Source organism: Artemia sp. Qi Xiang Cuo, chromosome 16, assembly GCF_049724085.1.
Source record: "Artemia sp. Qi Xiang Cuo chromosome 16, ASM4972408v1, whole genome shotgun sequence".
Taxonomy (NCBI): Eukaryota; Metazoa; Arthropoda; class Branchiopoda; order Anostraca; family Artemiidae; genus Artemia; species Artemia sp. Qi Xiang Cuo.
Genome location: NC_142809.1, coordinates 45,173,823 through 45,192,887, shown reverse-complemented (window position 1 = coordinate 45,192,887; position 19,065 = coordinate 45,173,823). Strand labels below are relative to the sequence as shown.

The following is a 19,065-nucleotide window of genomic DNA, read 5'->3' as shown; positions in this document are numbered from 1 at the left end:
CATGGACCAAAAACGAACGATTGTCCTGCAAGAAAAACAAGGCCAGGTGTACCTGTGCGTTTGCAGTCTATCTCCGATCAAAGGGCTTCGTCGTAGTACAGGCACCAGGAGCTGCAGGTGTCCCAATTGTGCATGCTGCTGTCGATTCTTCCCGGTATTACGACATTGCTGTCGTTGGAGATAACACTGATCTTTGGATCTATTTTTTTATCATGGTGACCTATCAAGCGAGAAACTAATCTTTGCACCTGAGCCAAAGTCGAACAAAGCCCCTCGAATATGGGATATTCATAAATTGAAAGAGAAGCTGGGCCAAGACACATGCCATCGGATTCTTTTTGATCACGCCATCTTAGGCTGTGACTACTTTCCAGATCCACAGTGTGGGAAAACGCCTTGCCCTGAAGAAGTTAATGGCGGATGCTGATTTTCCTACATCAGCTGCAGTTTTCATGCTGAAATCGGCTTCGAAAGAGGAAGTAAGGGTTGCTGGAGAAGAAGCTCTGCTCATGATATATGGCTCATCAAAAGGGGGAAATCTGAATGAACTCCACAGGGAAGTTTTCAAAAAGAAGGTGACTACTGCTAGCACATTCGTTCACCCAGAACAGTTACCACCAACTTCTGATGTGGCTAAATTCCTCAGTTACAGGGTTTTCTGTCAATTTCAGGTATGTAGTGGAAATCCGGATTCTGAACGTTAAGCCGAGGAACGGGGTTAGAAAAATAAAGATGACTTCTTGTATCCATTGACTAATGACGTCCCACCAACCACTCGTGTGCTTCTGAAAATCGTGAACTGCTTCTGTCAACTGTAATGTAGCTCAACGAGATATAGCTGCTTTAGAAACGGCTTTGCTTGCTCTGCAGCATGTATAAAACGTGCAAAGGGACAGCATGTTCTAGCTTTCGAAGAATCGAAAGCTATAACGATGAGGAGAATGTAGAAGCTTAGATATCTGAATCAAAAGAATAAGTTGTGAATACTAGTCGGAGTTTGATTCTGTCATTCAAATGTTCATGAAGTTGATTTGATAATTTTAACAGCTGTGAAGACTAGTCAATGTGTTGATAATAGAAATAAAAGGTATGGATTTTAAATGTCGGCCGCTGAAAACTAGTTTCATAGATGATTCCCCTTTTCTAATATTTTTCATATTTAATAAACATCTTGCAATCACTTTTTTTAGGCCAATCCATAAGGTGATGGAGCTAGAGAAGATGAGATTCACACTAACTAATTATTAGATCTCAAAACCGACAATTTAGCCAGCGAAAGATAATCTGGTGAGAAAAGGGGGTCACGACCACGAGAAGCGTAAAAATCTCATATTGATTATTATGAAACCTTTTTTTTATATACCGTTCACCAAATGTGACTCCATTTACGCACTCATCTCGTCTTTTTACGTCGGAAAAATAATTCAGTTCAAGAAAAACGAACAATTACCGGAACTAGATTTTTTTTGGAAAGTGAGAAAACTGGCACGATACACACACACACACACACACAAAAAAAAAACAAAAAAAACTAGTTTTGCGTCAACGTAGAATGTGCAACTTTGGATATGTTGTTCAGCTTTTTTTCTCTACACCATGGTGTAAAAAAAATTTCTGTTGCAATTTGTTTGGGGTCGAACTCTAGTTTGCCTGTACTAGTAGTACCTTTTGGTCACTTGAACATTCCTCTCACCAGCTTTATGTTTGATAGAAAGGAGAAAGGACTTGTACAAGAATTACCTTAGTGATAGATTATATGAAAACAAAAGGAATGTTAAGAAAGTGGAGAAAGCATTAAAATATGAACTAAGGAGGTGTGAAGTGGAGGCCATAGATAAAATTGCCGAGGATCTGGAAGATGCAGCTAGACGGCATAATAGTAAAATATTGTACTGGCATGTTAACAAATTGAGAGGGAGTAGTCAATGTGGACTTGGCCCAGTTAAAGATAAGAATGGGGCCGCAATTAGCGATAAGGAAAAAACTAAAGAGAGATGGGCCGAACATTTTAAGAATTTGCTTAACCGAGATAGAGTTGAAGGAAGAGATATAGAGGGAAATGAAAAAGTTTTCGATACATTGAATGCGAAGGAAGATTTGTTTTGTGAGGAGGAATTAGCGATAGTACCAAAAGGATTAAAAAATAATAAAGCTCCAGGTGCAGATAGTGTTGTAAATGAGTTTCTTAAATATGGTGGCTCTGAGGTTAGAAATAAATTACTGAAGATTATGAATATGACTTTTTGAAAAAGGGGAAGTACCTAACGATTTTAGGAAAACCTTAATTAAGTCACTTTATAAGAAAGGTGATAAAAGTGGGTGTGGTAATTATCGAGGGATTAGTCTGGTCTCTTTAGGTAGTAAATTACTTAGTAATATGATACTTTTTAGACTGAGACATGCCGTAGAGAAAGCTCTAGAAAAGAACAGTGCGGTTTTAGAAAAGGTAGAGGATGTGTTGACCAAATTTTCACTCTAAGGTTAATAATTGAGAAGTGCCTGAGTTTTCAAACACCTTTGGTCCTTAGTTTTATAGATTATGAGCAAGCGTTAGATTCTGTTGATAGAAGAGCTTTAGCAAAGGTTTTATCCTTGTATGGTATACCAGAAAATACATTGAAGTGATTAGTGCTAAGTACTTACACGAGAATAACACTGCTGCGGTTAAGGTAGGAAATGAGGTTATCAGATGGTTTTGTATTAAATCAGGAGTTGAGCTGGGTTGTGTTCTATACTCCTTTATATGGATTATTTTGATGGACTTAGTCTTAAGGAGCACAGGAAAGGCAATGGAAGACCACGGAATCAAATGGGGAGGAAAAAGTCTCCTTGACTTAGATTATGCTGATGATTTAAGCATCCTAGATGAAAGTGCGAGCAAAATGAATAGAGTTTTAGAGGTTTTGAGAGTTCAGGATGCTAGAATAGGTTTGAAAATTAATGTTAAGAAGACTAAGTCACTAAGGCTAGGAATAAGTGAAGATGAAAAGGTGACGTTGGGTAACGAAAAGATTGATCAGGTGGGCAGCTTCACTTACCTTGGTAGCATCAAACAGTTCGTCGTAACGAACTGTAAGTAAGGAGCGACCCGGCTCAATGGTAACCGAAAATTAGAAAACGGGATTTTGATATCAATAGATACATCAAAAGAATCAGATTTTAATGCTGATTTCAAATATATAAGTATTTACAATATATATATATATATATATATATATATATATATATATATATATATATATATATATATATATATATATATATATATATATACTACTACTACTACTACTACTACTACTAACAACTCATCGCAGCACCAAGCCGCCTGAGGCCAACACATTTACGCACGCTCCTCCTCCACCCCAATCTATTCAAAGCCTCCCTTTTTACACCCGCCCACGAAGTTCCCATTTCCTTTAAATCTTTCTTTATTACGTCCTCCCACCCCAGACGGGGACGACCTGCTTTCAGTTTAGCCCTAGATGGATGGCTGAAAAGAACAATCTTCGGCAATCTGTCATCCTTCATCCGCACAACATGCCCTAACCACCTCAACCTTTCTTTCATTATAGACCTAGAAAGCGGTATTGAACCACATTTTTCGTATAGCCTATTGTTTGAAATACGGTCAGTCAACCGGGTACCCAGAACAGTCCTAAAGCAATTTCTTTGGAAAACATATAGCGAATCTTCATCCGCTTTTCGGAGCGCCCGTGCTTCAGAGCCATGTTTGACCACTGTCATCACTGTAGCTTCTAATATTCTAATCTGGGTTTGCAGACTTGTCTTCCTATTCTTCCAAACCTTTTTTATTTCTGAAAAAACACATTGAGCCTGGGCCATTCTACATTTAACAACCTCACCACCGTTTTTAATAATAATGATACGATGGTAAGTTAAGCTGCCCACTTCATCAATCTTTTCATTACCCAGTATCACTTGTTTATCATCAATTATTCCTAGCTTAAGTGACTTAGTCTTCTTAACATTAATTTTCAAACCCTTTTTTAGCAACCTGAACTCGCAAAACCTCTAAAAGTTCATTCATTTTGATCATACTTTCATCTAGGATGTTTAAATCATCAGCATAATCTAAGTCCAGGAGACATTTTCCTCCCCATTTGATTCCATGGTCTCCCATTGCCTTTCCTGTGCTCCTTAAGACAAAGTCCATTAAAATAATCCATATAAAGAGGGATAGAACCCAACCCTGCTTAACTCCTGATTTAATACAAAACCAGCTTCCTTGGATAATTTGATTGTTTTTTGATGTTTGTACCTAACGGTGGCGAATCTTGTGAAGTCACAACCTCCTTCAAGTGCATGTTTGTTTTAGCACCAGAAAAGCAAGAAATTCTTTCCCTTTTTGATTCTACTTTTCATATCTTTATTTTAAAAATCATTTTCAAATATAAAAATTTTAGATAATACGTCCTCCCCCAAGATGTTGCTATGTGAAAAGCTAGATTTATCTCTTCTAGCTTTCGTCTTGTTTCCTCGGAAACTTCAAAATGTTACGAATTGCTCTTTTCTTAGATCCATTTCATTATGATACATTATACTTAATTCAACTCAAAGAAAAACGTATCCTTCATTCAAAAAAAATATTCCAAATCCACTATCTTTAAACGCACTGTTTGGTCTTTTAAAACGATATTCCGAGTATCAGTGTACTGTGTTAAAACAGGGTTTATCAGGGTATGTATTTATTATATATATATATATATATATATATATATATATATATATATATATATATATATATATATATATATATATATATATATATATATATATATATATATATATATATTTGGATATAGAAGAAAAATTTTAAATAGCCTTACAATTTCTGAGTAGATGTTGAATATTGCCTACTATCCAAAATATAACAGAGGCAGACTTACCATTATATCTTTTTATTGGTTTATGACGGAACACTCTTGCACTTTTATTATTATTAATTAAAAAAAAAACTTTTTCCACAAAATTAGTTTTTCAAAGAAAACTAAAGAACTCCATTAAACAAAAAAAGAGCAAAAAATCAAATAATCTACCAATCGTGAAACCCGATGCTGATTTGTGGTAGTGTCACGCTTGATAGATTATTTAATTTTATTTTTACTCATTTTTGTTTAATGGAGTTCTTTACTTTTCTTTGAAAAACTTATTTTGTGGAAAAAGTTTTTTTAATTAATTTCTGTTCGTTTTATATTGACATAGTCTTTTCAGGGAAAAAGAAAATAATTCTTTAAATGGTTTGTTTTTTTTAAGAATTTATAGTTTAGCCTGCTATTTGTATGCTGGAGAAAAATTTCAGTAATTTTTAACATCATACACCCTTTTAAGAATCTGGAAACAAATAGTAGTGTTTAATGTAAATAGTAGTGTAATTTATAGTAGTGTTTAATTTAAAAAATAGTAGTTTTTAATATAGTTTCATACCTCCTCAAGTTGACCTGAAACAGAAAACTTGATACCATTCGCAAAAAAAAAAAAATCTGGTTACTTTCTTTGAGAGCTTGGATACTCTTACGCTATTTGGATTTTGTTAAATTCTACGAGCAGAAGTAGCCCCGAGAATTTGAACATAATACCCTCAGTCGTTCTTGGGATACTGCTGAGATGCCTTATTGGGAATTAGCATTAACACAGTGCATTTTGATATAATCTTAAGGCAACATTTAGTTTTCAAACATAAAGACAAATGGGAGGGTGGGCGTGGTTGGGGGATTAGTACCCTCCAATCACTTTAGACTATTAAAAAGGGTATCAGCCCTTTCTATTTTCAATCGAATGAGCCCTTTTCGAAGTTCCTACGACAACTCCTTGATACGAAGTGCCCTGGTCTAAAACAACAACTAAAAATAATACATTATACCCAAATCGATCTTTACTATAAAAATGTCAAGCCTTCCAATCATATTCGACTATTAAAAACGGCACTAGGCCTTTTGATTTCCAATCGAATGAGCCCTTTTTGAGTTTCTACCACACCGCTTTCTATAAACACCTTATATGCCCCCAGGGCATAAATTACAACCCTTAACCTAATAGCTGTGAGGGTGGTTTTCATCCTCTAAGACCTAATTTCCAGAACTTTCAACTACGTTAAACAAAATGGTTATCTCAAAATTTTGATTGAATATGTCTGGGAAAATGGTGGGCGTGAGAAAGGCGTTAGTCGCTCTCCAATCACTTTGAACTATTAAAAAAGGCGCTAGCCCTTTTAATTTCTAATCAAATGAGCCCTTTTGAACTTTCTACGATAACAGTTTCAATAAAAAACCGTAAATGCCCCCAGGGCATAACTTTCAAGCCTTGCCCTGAGGGCTGGGGGGGGGTTGTCATCCTCAAAGACCTAATTTCTAGTATTTTCTGATGCGTTGAACAAAATGGCTATCTGAAATTTTTTTTGGATGCGTTTAGGTGCGTGAGAGGGGGTTTAGTTATCCTCCAATCACTTTCAGCTATTAAAAAGGGCACTAACCATCTCAATTTCCAATTGAATGAGCCCCTTTTGAAGTTATTACAACAAATCTATCCGTAATGATCTTACATGCCCCCAGGTCAGAACTTACAACCTTTGTCCAGGAGATTCTGTGGAGTTTGACATCATTAAACTCATGATTACCACAACTTCCAACTATGTTGAACAAAATGGCTATCTTAAAACTTTGATTGAATGTGTATGGGGAAACGGTGGACATGAGAGGGGGTTTAATTACTCTCCACTCACTTTCGACTATTAAAAAGGGGCAATTTCCATTTCCAATCAAATGAGTCCTTTTTGAAATTTCTACAACAACTTTCTATATAAACCTTATATGCCCCCAGGGCATAACTTACAGCCCTTGCACTGAGGACTCTGATGGGTTATCATAGGCCGCGCAATCGCGCAGCCTAGGTAAAGAACGATATTGGCACAATGTTTTTTTTTTTTTTTTTTCAATACCCGGGCACTACTTCTTATCGAAGGAGTTGTCGTAGAAACTTCGAAAAGGGCTCATTGGATTGGAATTTGGAGTGGCTAGTGCCCTTTTCAATATTCTATAGTGATTGGAGGGCAACTAGCCCCCCCCCCTCCCGCCTATCATTTCACCAATCGAAAGTGATTGGAAGGCGACTAACACCCCTTCCACGCCCAAAATATCTCGAAACACATCCAATCAAAATTTTGAGATAGCCATTTTGTTCAGCGTAGTTGATTTCTAGATAGAAATTATGTTTTTGAGGAGGAAACTCTCCCACAGCCCTCAGGAAAAGGGTTGTAAGTTATACCCTGGGAGCATATAAGGTTCTTATAGAAAGCGTTGTCGTAGAAACTTCAAAAAGGGCTCATTCGATTGGAAATTGAAATTGCTAGTGTCCTTTTTAATATTCGAAAGCCATTGGAAGGCAGCTAACACCCCATTCAGACCCACCATTTTTCCAAACACATCCAGTAAAAATTTTAAGATAGCCAATTTGTCCCACGACGTTCAAACTTCAGGAAAGTGTACCTTTGAGCAGGACAGTCTTCGGGGCAAGGGTTATAAGTTATGCCCTGGGGGCATACAAGATTTTTATTGAAATCTTTGTCGTAGAAACATTAAAAAGGGCTCATTCGATTTGAAATTCAAAGGGCTAGTGCATTTTTTAATAGTCCAAAGTGATTTGAGGGCAACTAACCCCCATCTCACGCCCACCTTTTCCTCAAACACATCAAATCAAAATTTTTAGATAGCCATTTTATTCAACGTAGTTGAAATTTTTGGAAATTAGGTCTTTAAGGATGACAAGCCCTCCCCCCATAGCCGTCAGGGCAAGGGCTGTAAGTTATGCCCTGGGGGCATATAAAGTTGTTATTGAAAGCGTTGTCGTAGAAACTTCAAAAAGGCTCATTCAATTGGAAATTGAAAGGGCTAGTCCCTTTTTTAATAGTTGAAAGTGATTGTATAGCGACTAACGCCCCTCTCACGCCCACCATTTTCCCAAACACATCCAATCAAAACTTTGAGATATTCATTTTGTTCAACTGAGTTGGAAGTTCTGGAAATTAGGTCTTTTAGGATGATAAACCCCCCTCAGAGCCCTCAGGGCAAGGGTTTTAAGTTAAGCCCTGGGGGCATATAAGGTTTATATAGAAAGTTGTTGTAGAAATTTCAAAAAGGGGATTGGAAATTGGAATTGCCCTTTTTCATAGGCAGTGCAATCGCGGTGCCTAAGTAAAGAACGATGTTGGCACAATGTATTATTTTTTTTTTCCATACCAGGGCACTTTGTATCGAAGGAGTTGTCGTAGAAACTTCAAAAAGGGCTCATTCGATTGGAAATTGGAATTCCTAGTGCCCTTTTTAATAGTCGAAAGTAATTGGAAGGCAGCCATCACCCCTTCCATGACCACCATTTCCCCAAACACATTCAATCAAAATTTTGAGATAGTCAATTAGTTCAGCGTAATTGATTTCCAGATAGAAATTATGTTTTTGAGGAGGAAAATCCCCAACAGCCCTCAGGGTAAGGGTTGTAAGTTATGCCCTGGGGGCATATAATGTTTTTATAGAAAGTGTTGTTGCAGAAACTTCAAAAAAGGCTCGTTCGATTGGAAAAAAGGGTTAGTGCCCTTTTTAATAGTCGAAAGTGATTGGAGGGCAACTAATCCCCCTCTCACGTCCACCTTTTCCCCAAACGCATCCAATCAAAATTTTGAGATAGCCATTTTGTTCAGAGTAGTTGAAAGTTCTAGAAACTAGGTCTTTGAGGATGACAACCCCCAAGAGCCCTCAGGGCAAGGGTTGTAAGTTATGCCCTGGGGGCAAATAAGGTTTTCAAAGAAAGCGTTGTCGTAGAAACTTCAAAGAGGGCTCATCTGATTGGAAATTGAAATGGCTAATGCCCTTTTTAATAGTCGAAAATGATTGGAAGGCAGCTAACACCCCTGTCACGCCTACCATTTATCCAAACACATCCAATCAAAATTGTGACATAGCCATTTTGTTCGAAGTAGTTGAAAGGTCCGGAAATTATATCTAAGAGGATAAAACTCCCCCAGAGCCCTCAGGGTAAGGGTTGTAAGTTATGTCCTGTGGGCATATAAGGTTTTTACTGAAAACTTTGTCGAGAAGCTTGAAAAAGGGCTCGTTCGATTGGAAATTCAAAGGGCTAGTGCTCTTTTTAATAGTCGAAAGTGACTGGAGGGCAACTAACCCCCCTCTCACGGCCACTTTTTCCCCCAAACACATCCAATCAGAATTTTTAGATAGCCATTTTGTTCAACGTAGTTACAAGTTTTAGAAATTAGGTGTTTGAGGATGATAAACCCCCTCAGAACCCTCAGGGCAAGGGTTGTAAGTTTTGCCCTGGGGGCATATAAGGTTTTTATAGATAGTGATGTTGTAGAAACTTTCAAAAGGGCTCATTCGATTGGAAATTAGAAAGGCTTGTGCCCTACGAAACGTAAAGAACGATGTTGGCACAATGTATTATCTTTTTTTCTTCTTCTTCTTTTTCCCTACCAGGGCACTTCGTATCGAAGGAGTTGTCGTAGAAAATTTGAAAAGGGCTCATTCGATTGAAAATTAGAGTGGCTAGTGCCCTTTTTAATAGACAAAAGTGATTGGAGGGCAAATGGTGCCCCCCCCCCCACGCCCACCATTTCCCCACACACATCCGATCCAAAATATTGAGATAGCCATTTTGTTCAGCGTAGTTAATTTACAGATAAAAAATATGTTTTTGAGGAGGTCACTCCCCCACAACCCTCAGGGCATGGATTTTAAGTTTTGCCCGGGGGGTGTAGAAGAACGATTTTGGCACAATGCATTATTTATTATTTTTTTCATTTAGACCAGGGCACTTCGTATCGAAAAAGTTGTCGTAGAAACTTCGAAAAGGAATTATTCAATTGGAAATTGGAGTGGCTTGTGCCCTTTTTAGTTCAGGAAATTATACGTTTGAGCAGGACACTCCCCCCACAGTTTTCAGGGCAAGGGTTATAAGTTATGCCCTGGGGGTATATAAGTTTTTATTGAAATCTTCGTCGTAGGGCTCATTCGATTGGAAATTCAAAGGTCTAGTGCCCTTTTTAATAGTCAAAAGTGATTTGAGGGCAACTAACCCCCTCTCACGCCCACCTTTTCCCCAAACACATCCAACAAAAATTTTGAGACAGCCATTTTGTTCAACGTAGTTGAAAGTTCTGGAAACTAGGTCTTTGAGGATGACAACCCAACCACAGCCCTCAGGGCAAGGGTTATAACTTATGCCCTGGGGGCAAATAAAGTTTTCATAGAAAGCGTTGTTTCTCACGCCCACCATTTATCCGAACACATCCAATCAATATTTTGAGATAGCCAATTTGTTCAACGTAGTTGAAACTTCTGGAAACTAGGTCTTTGAGGATGACAACCCAACCACAGCCAACAGGGCAAGGGTTATAAGTTATATCCTGGGGGCAAATAATGTTTTCATAGAAAGCGTTGTCGTAGAAACTTCAAAAAGGGCTCATTCGATTGGAAATTCATCTTTCCAATCGAATTTCGTATTTCCAATTCGATTGGAAATTGAAATGGCTAGTGCCCTATTTAATAGTCGAAAGTGATTGGAAGGCTTGACATTTTATAGTAAAGATCGATGTGGGTAAAATGTATTATTATTTTTTTTTCTTTTGTTTAGACCAGGGCACTTTGTATCGAAGGAGTTGTCGTAGGAACTTCGAAAAGGACTCATTTGATTGAATATAGAGACGGCTAATGCCCTTTTTTATAGTCGAAAGTGATTGGTGGTCAACTAGTCCCACTCCCATGCCCACCCTCCTATTTGCCCATTATGTTTAAAAACTAAACGTTGCCTTAAGATAAAATCAAAATGCACTGTATTAATGCTAATTCCCAATAAGGCATCTCAGCAGTATCCCAAGAACGACTAAGGGTATTATGTTCAAAATTTCGGGGCTAATTCTGCTCTTAAAATTTAACCAAATCAAAATAGCGTAAGTGTATCCAAGCTCTCAAAGAAAGTAAACAGATTTTTTTTTTGCGAATGGTAACAAGTTTTCTGTTTCACGTGAACTAGAGGAGGTTTGAAACTAAATTAAAAACTACTATTTGTGTCCAGATTTTTAAAACGGTGTTTGATGTTAAAAATTACTGAAAATTTTTCTCCAGCATACAAATAGCAAGCCAAACTATAAAGTGGTTAAAAAAACGAAAAGATTTAAAGTATTATTTTTTTTCCCTGAAAAGACTATGCCAATTTAAAACGAACAGAAATTAATTAAAAAAAAAACTTTTTCACAAAATAAGTTTTTCAAAGAAAAGTAAAGAACCAAAAATGAGCAAAAAAAAATCTACCAAGCGTGAAACTACCACAAATCCGCATCGATAAATAAATGAAACCAAACTGAACAGAAATTACAATAAATAACCGAGTCAAACTCAAAACGAGCAGAAATTAACATGAGTAGGGTTCAAAACACCTATGCCTTCCCAAGGCCAGAACATAATTAGCACTTTACTGAAAAAAATACAAATGAATGTGCATTGTCAGTTTAATATACATATACTGATATTTAGTAATCATAATGTTGATATTATTAGATTTTTTAACGTTATAAAAGTAAAAGCATTTATATTTTTTCAGTAAAGTGTATATTATGTTCTGACCTTGGGAAGGCATAGGGGTTTTGAACCCTACTCATGTTAATTTAGTTCTTATATGTCCCCAGGGCATAACTTACAACCCTTGCCCTGAGGGCTGTGGGTGAGTGTCCTCCTCAAAAACATTCATTTCTATCTGGAAATCAACTGCGCTGAACAAAATGGCTATCTAAAATTTTGATTGGATGTGTTTGGGGAAAAGGTGGGCATGAGAGGGGGGTTAGTTTCCCTCAAATCACATCCGACTATTAAAAAGGGCACTAGACCTTTGAATTTTCAATCGAATGAGCCCTTTTTCAAGTTTGTACGACAAAGATTTCAATAAAAACTTATATGCCCCCAGGGTATAAATTATAACCCTAGCCCTGAAGACTGTGGGGAGAGTTTCCTGCTCAGAGGTATAATTTCCTGAACTTTAAACTGCGTGAAAAAAAAAGGCTATCTCAAAATTTTGATTTGGTGAGTTTGGGGAAATGGTTTGCGTGGAAGAGGTGTTAGTTGCCCTCCAATCACTTTCGACTATTAAAAAGGGCACTAGCCCTTTCAATTTCCAATCGAATGAGCCCTTTTTGAAGTTTCTACGAAAAAGCTTTATATAAAAACCTTATATGCCCCCACGGCATAACTTACACTCATTGTCCGGATGGCTTTGGGGGGGGGGGTTGTAATCCTCAAACACCTAATTTCCAGAACTTTCAACTACACTCAACAAAATCGCTATCTCAAAATTTTGATTGTATGTGTTTCGGGAAATGGTGGGCGTGGAAGGGGTGATAGTTGCCTTCCAATCACTTTCGACTATTAAAAAGGGCACAAGCCATTCCTGTTTCCAATAGAATGAGCCCTTTTCGAAGTTTCTACGACAACTTTTTCGATACGAAGTGCCCTGGTTTAAAGGAACAAAATAATAAATAACACATTATGCCAACATCGTTCTTATATGGCCCCAGTTCATAACTTAAAGCCCTTGCCCTGAGGGTCGTGGGCGACTGTCCTCCTCAAAAACACAATGTCTATCTGGAAAGCAACTGTGCTGAACAAATGGCTATCTCAAAATTTTGATCGGATGGGTTTGGGTAAACGGTTGGCGTGGAAGGGGTGTTAGTTGCCTTCAAATCACTTTTGACTATTAAAAAGAGCACAAGCCACTCCTATTTCCAATTGAATGAGACCTTTTCGAAATTTCTACGACAAATTCGTCGATACGAAGTGCCCTGGTCTAAAACCAAGAAAAAAAATAATACATTGTGCCAACATTGTTCTTTACTTATGATTATTATCTAGAAAAATATCTTACTGTTGAGTATATTCTGTTATTTTTTTCTTTCTCTCAATTTAAGCTGATTAAGAACGGAAGCCAATTTTTATTACAGGTTACAATCACAATACCCTTCTTTCGGAACAGCCGCCCGATTAGCTAAGAGATGGATTGCTGGGCACATGCTCAGTTTACAAATGCCAGAGCTCGTGACGGAATTGCTTGTGGCAAGCATCTACCTTGACTTACCGCCAGGATCTATAGGCCCTATTTCCCCTCAAATTGGGTTTCTTCAATTTCTTCGAAAAGTAGTGCGTACTGATTGGAATGCAGTACCTGTAATATTGAATTTTAACAAATTACTAGGAGGTAAGAATTTTCTCTCTTAATATTATAGGAAAATAAATAGACTCAAACCTTATGTTGGTTCGCAAAGGGATCAATCGGTATAACTGTGGTTTGCAGTGCTGCTTGATGCAGGCATTTAGGTACCCTTAAAATTTGTTGCAACACAAAATTCATGCTAGCTCCAGTTCATGATTCTCTCTTTCTACCCTCTTCCTTTCTCTCTTTCTTTCGTTCTCTCTTTCTCTCATTTTTATATTTTATCTTCTGCAAAAAAAAAAAAAAAAAAAAAAAAAAAAAAAAAAAAAAAAAAAAAACTTACTCGTCTCACTGTGCAGTTTTCTTAAAAGACTTGTATGAGTTAATTGATTGCTTTAGTTTGTTTTTCAAAACTATGAAAGTAAAGAATTCAATTGACCTAGTTCTGGAATTGAAAAGTAACATCCCGTTTAGAGGCAGGGTATTTTTTGGAATGTACTACCGAGGTTGGATCGGATGAAGCCAGTAATGGTTGCCAAGGTAATGTAGGGAGAGGTCAGTCCCTCTGGACATATGAAGTGCCGACCGTGGTACAAGAAACAATCCACGAGGAACTGGGAAAAAAAAGTTGCCTTGCTAGTGCCGGTTCTGAAGACAAGGTGGAAAGGAGAAAAAGATATGTACAAGCCCTATCTCCAAATACCATGTCCGAGAGGGGGCACCAAAAGTTCAGTGGTTTTGGGTGCTCTATATTTTTTCTTTTGGGTGTGAAGCTACGAGGGGCCTTTGCGGTCTGAGCCTGGATTCAGCTTCTAGTCTGCACGTATTAATAATAATAATATTCAACCTTAAGATACATCTTCATTAAGGCAGGATTTATTATTCCAACAAATAAAACATGTACAACAAACATACATTCGATACTGATAGTCAGCATCAAAACAATCAACATCAAAAGCCCCCCCCCCACCCGCAAGAGGCTCTGTGACCGGGAGTACAGGGAGAAGGAAAATAAATACAAAAAACAAACAAGGAAAAAACACACGTGCACTAAAAAGGAAAATAAAAATTAAGCACCCATCAGTGACTAGGTGCTGAAAACCCAGCTAGAGAAAAGTGTATACGATACTCATATTCAGCAAAAACAAAAAGACTGACCGTCAGCAAAAGCGAGACAACTAGTGTCTGGGCGGTGACTGCAATTAACAATAGTAGACCCATATTTGTTCCTGAGGATTTTCGGGTCACTCCGAGAAGGTTGTCATCGTTACCTCAAGGTTGAATATTATCTTCGAATATGAGATTCTAACAAAAATTAAACTTTCTTTTTATTTTCCATCAGTTTGTTAAGTATGTTTGATAGCTTGATCTTTTCAAATGTCACGGGTTTCATTTGGGCCAGTCTCATCTGTTTTCTTGGTTCATTGACCTTTAAGGATAATTTACTGTAGGTCATCTATCAGGTTGTCAAATAGATGACCATATTAGCCAGACCATTTGTTTAGAAAACAGAGTTTTAGACGTAAATTGCTTTTGGATTATTGTACCAGAAAGAAAGCGGGCAATCAGTTGTAGTTGAAAGTGATAATTACAGTAAAAGTAATCTTGTCTGTCAGCATTCAGTTATGAATATTGTATATTGTTATTAGAATTCCCAAGAACACTTGTTAATCAGGTTTTAACCTAATTATATTTTTTGTGACTTACGATTTATGTGAGAAAGAAAATCTGGTATAGATTTGAGAAAGATTCTAAGAAGAAACGGTCTACGTATTGCGAAAATTGGAAATTCTCATAAACAAAACCAGAAAATGGTAGGTTTTCATCAATTTAGAAAAGGATGTTATATGTTCTATTGTCATCTTTTTTATGGTCATAGAATGGATCAGGTTCGGATTCACGGTTAATCAGGTTCGGGACAATGTGTTTTTTTGGCCATGCAATTTATTCTTAAAAAAGGTCATTTTTTTGTTTTTCTCTTTTTTTCCATTGAGAAAGGATCCCGGACGTGGGGCCGAAATATTCGGAGTGTTTTTTAATTAAGTGTTTATTTTGTTGTTATTTATTCACTGCTTTATTAAAATTTAAACCCATTTTTCTAAGCAATTTATATGACTGAGAATGAAAATCTTTGAGAAAGATTAAAAAAACAAACGGTACTTGTTTCGAAAATCGGAACTTCTCCACAGAAAAATAATCGATTTTTATGAATTTAGAAAGGCAATGTTGCTCATTATCTTCAACAAAAATTCTAAGGACATGTTTTGTGGCAAGTATAGTGCAACCATCTTTTACCATCCCAGACTAATAGACGGATCATTATTAATTTTTTTTTTATTTCTGAGGAATCAGCTTTTATTGAAGGTTTAAGTATTTACACTTATCCTTACTGCTAGTCTGGTGTCACGGTAGCAATTGGGATGGGGGTCAATCCCTTTCCCATGATTCCCCCCCTAGATTCAGAACGATAAATAAAAGTCAAATAGGGATAAAATCCTTTTAATAGCCAGTGTTTCACAAACAGCGATAGAAATTCACAAAAAATACCAGATATTTCGGTCACACATGTAGATACCGTCAATAGATTTACTACTGATGATGGTCACTACATATGTGACAGAAATATCTGGTATTTTTTGTGAATTTCTATCACTGTTTGTGAAGCACTGTCTATTAAAAGGATTTTATCCCTATTTGAACTTTTATTTATCGTCCTGCAAAGGCAGTGTGGTCTCCGAAACTATCAACTAGATTCAGAAAAGTATGATTTTGTGGTACTTTTATTGGAAATGGCTTTTTCGGGATTTTTTATTGAAAAATAACAACTATTAATGTATTTTTTCAATTTCTGTATGTTTTGAAAAATACCCAACTACATTTCCGTGAATTGACGCCACTGGTCTGGTGAGCTGAATCAAAATCCATCCGAGCTAAATAATTAAAGCTACCATAAGCTTGCATAGCAATTCGTAACGCCATGTACCGTAGTAACCAAAATTCCGAATATGAAAGGCTGGAGTAATCTCCTGGAAATATACTTCCAAAGTCATTCTTGACAGCTTATAAATATGTTTCATAAGGTACCTGTAATTTCAGCCTTTTCTTTCCTCTTTTAAATCCTGTTAGGCTGTTATACCATTTAAAGCTATATCTTTAAGTGTAGGTCAACCAAATTTGTTTATTGGGTAATTTTTGTTGCACCAACGAGAAACAGAGAATTTACATGCAAAAAAACTTTGTGACTAAAAAAAAACTGCTCATTCTTTTTATTTGCTTAAAATTTTATAAAAAAGAAAAAAAAATCAGGTGTTGCCTTCTTTTTCAAAAGAAGTGTGTGGCTCAAAATTTTGACCTAGCAACAATGGGTAAAAGGCAGAGTTACTTGGCTTCTCATTCTTTTGTACACTTAAAGAATGAGTAAAGATATGAAGGTGGACGGATGTACAAAATTACACCAGTTGAATTAAAGTACACTTATTAACACGCAAGTTTAGGATGATAATCCCTCTCTTTTCTTTGAATGCGCTTCCTCAATCAAGCCACTATAAAGATCAAAAGTTTAATGCTTCTTTTTTAGTAAGATCAGGTCACTGATCTTTTTATATATTGCATTGACCTCTTCCTGTTGTACTTACTTCATTCCTGCTTCCATGCCTGTTTAGACTTTCAAAAAAAAAAGGAAGTTCAGTCGAGACTTTTTTTTCCGAAGACAGTGATTGAAATAAAACCCTAACCGAAAATTACGACTATATGACCAATTTCTGTCTCAGTAAATTAAAACAAAGAAACTGATAAAAATTTTAACTCACGATCAAAAGGATCCTTGATAAAAAAAAAAAATATTATTTTAATCACCTTCTTCGGAAAAAGCTTTTACTCCCCTTAGCTTCTTTTTTTGTATGATGGGAAAGTAGCGTGGTCTTCGGGGTTATTTATGTTGAAACATTCTCTGTTTTCTAGTTAAGTCCAATACTGAAGCTATCGCTTCTATTCCACAAAATAACAATAAAAAAGAGAAGCAAGAAAAAAGTGTAACTTTCTGCTTCGTCGTTTGATAATTCAAAAAAAAAGGGTTTACTCTTGAGCATTCGAGGAAGCTCTTGAAGCTAGGGTTGACAAAAACTAACGTCCAAAAAGAGTGCAAATCAAGGCCAAAAAGAGTGATTTTTGTTTAAAAAAAAAAAGAAAGTGCAAGTAAAAAATTTGCATGCGCACTGCTGCGGCTGCTTGCGTATCACCTCTAAGGTATAAAAGGGTGCATTTCAAACAAAAAGTATGCAAGCTTGTAACATTGTTCCTTGGATTAATTACACTTCTGACGAAGTTGCCAACTGCTGACGTTCAAAGTGAATGAAAACTAATACCCAAAAAGAGTGATTTTCACTCTTTCGCAACTCCTCTGAGATAAAAAAAAAAGAGTGCAATTCACAGGATAGTGTGCAAGTTGGCAACCCTGCTCAAAGCATGAGTACCAATGCATATCGACTGGTTCTCTTTGATTTCTCAAGCTTCTCTGTGTAAAAAAGAAACTAATTTCTGTATCACACGAAAACAAGTTTTATCATCAAAGTAAAAGCCGCTTTATTGGACAAGAATAATATATTTTTTTGAATGTTGGTTTGGCTAAGAACCAGTCCAATGGGAGATCATATCTATGTATAAGTCACTTTCTAACAGTATTGGTGACAAAATATTAAAAAAAATTTATCTCTTTCTTCGAGTTGACTGGCTCCTATGATGACGAGCAGGGAGCAGCCTAACCCTGCTCTAAGTTGGAACCTGGAGATATATGGGGAAGGTAAGCAGGAACAGAGATCAGCATCGCCGGTTTTGACTTTAAGGGTCTAGTGCCATATCCTATACCTTTTTTTTTACCTAAATTAAGTCATGTTTATTGGCTATTGAAGATAGGTAGACAAAGAACTACAGGGCCATGTTTTGGAATCTCAATTTTTTGCCATTATAGTACTCTTGCTTTTGGAGGAAACAATATTTCGAAGCCAGATAAATGTGGGGATGAAGCCTTTGTGTTTAAAGCTGAATACAACAGACATAAAAATGGAACTATTAAAAACAAAAGAATTTTGATTGAAAACAGACAAACGAGGGGGGAATAAATAAACAGAAATTTATGTGGTAGTATGGTGATAATCGAAAATTAAGGGCAATTTTCTGGAATGGTTCAGGCTATTTTGCGTCATGATATTTAATTTTCAAATGTACAAAAACTGCCAATTTTCTGAGAATAGGATTTTATTTTTGGCAAAAATACTGGTTTTCATTTTCAAGACTCTTTTTGTAACTAGCTTTTATTTATTTTATTTTTTTTTACATGGAGTGAACACCTATAATTCGGCAAACAGGTCAGTCTGATCCCAAAATTCGTATAAAGTGACTCAATCGTATATCAATACATCTAGAAGGTTTCAGTAGCATTAACTATAAATTCTGAACAATAATACCGGTGAAATTTATATGTGGGGGGGATCTTCCAATAGATATGTGTGATTGTAATAAAAAAGGCATTGTAAATTTAATTATAGGTAGTTATACTTTCATTCAGTTGTAAATGACTTGCTCCTAAAACGCCTAAGGACAAAGGGGGAGGGGCAAATCCTGGTGGAACCCATTCCACATAACGGTATGTAAACTAGTCACTTTACTATGTCCTGATCGGAAATAGTAAAACATTATACAGTCGAACAACGTTTTGAGATCGAACTCCAAATTGTAATAATCTTTAACTTTGCTTTATATATTATTAAAACCACACCTAAAGGTCATATCCGAGGTATTCACGTTTCATATTTAGAGGCAGTTGCCCTCCTCCCAAAAAGGTTGAAA

General features: G+C 36.6%; 1 protein-coding gene across 1 annotated transcript in view; it reads left to right on the top strand.

The window, feature by feature from the left end:
• Mat89Ba (nucleolar protein 6 Mat89Ba) overlaps positions 1-19,065 on the top strand; it is a 466,793-nt gene that overhangs the window by 338,186 nt on the left and 109,542 nt on the right. Inside the window, exon 16 of the mRNA XM_089102007.1 lies at positions 13,013-13,266. Coding sequence (XP_088958133.1) covers positions 13,013-13,266 — 254 coding nt within the window. The remainder of the gene's footprint in view (positions 1-13,012; positions 13,267-19,065) is intronic.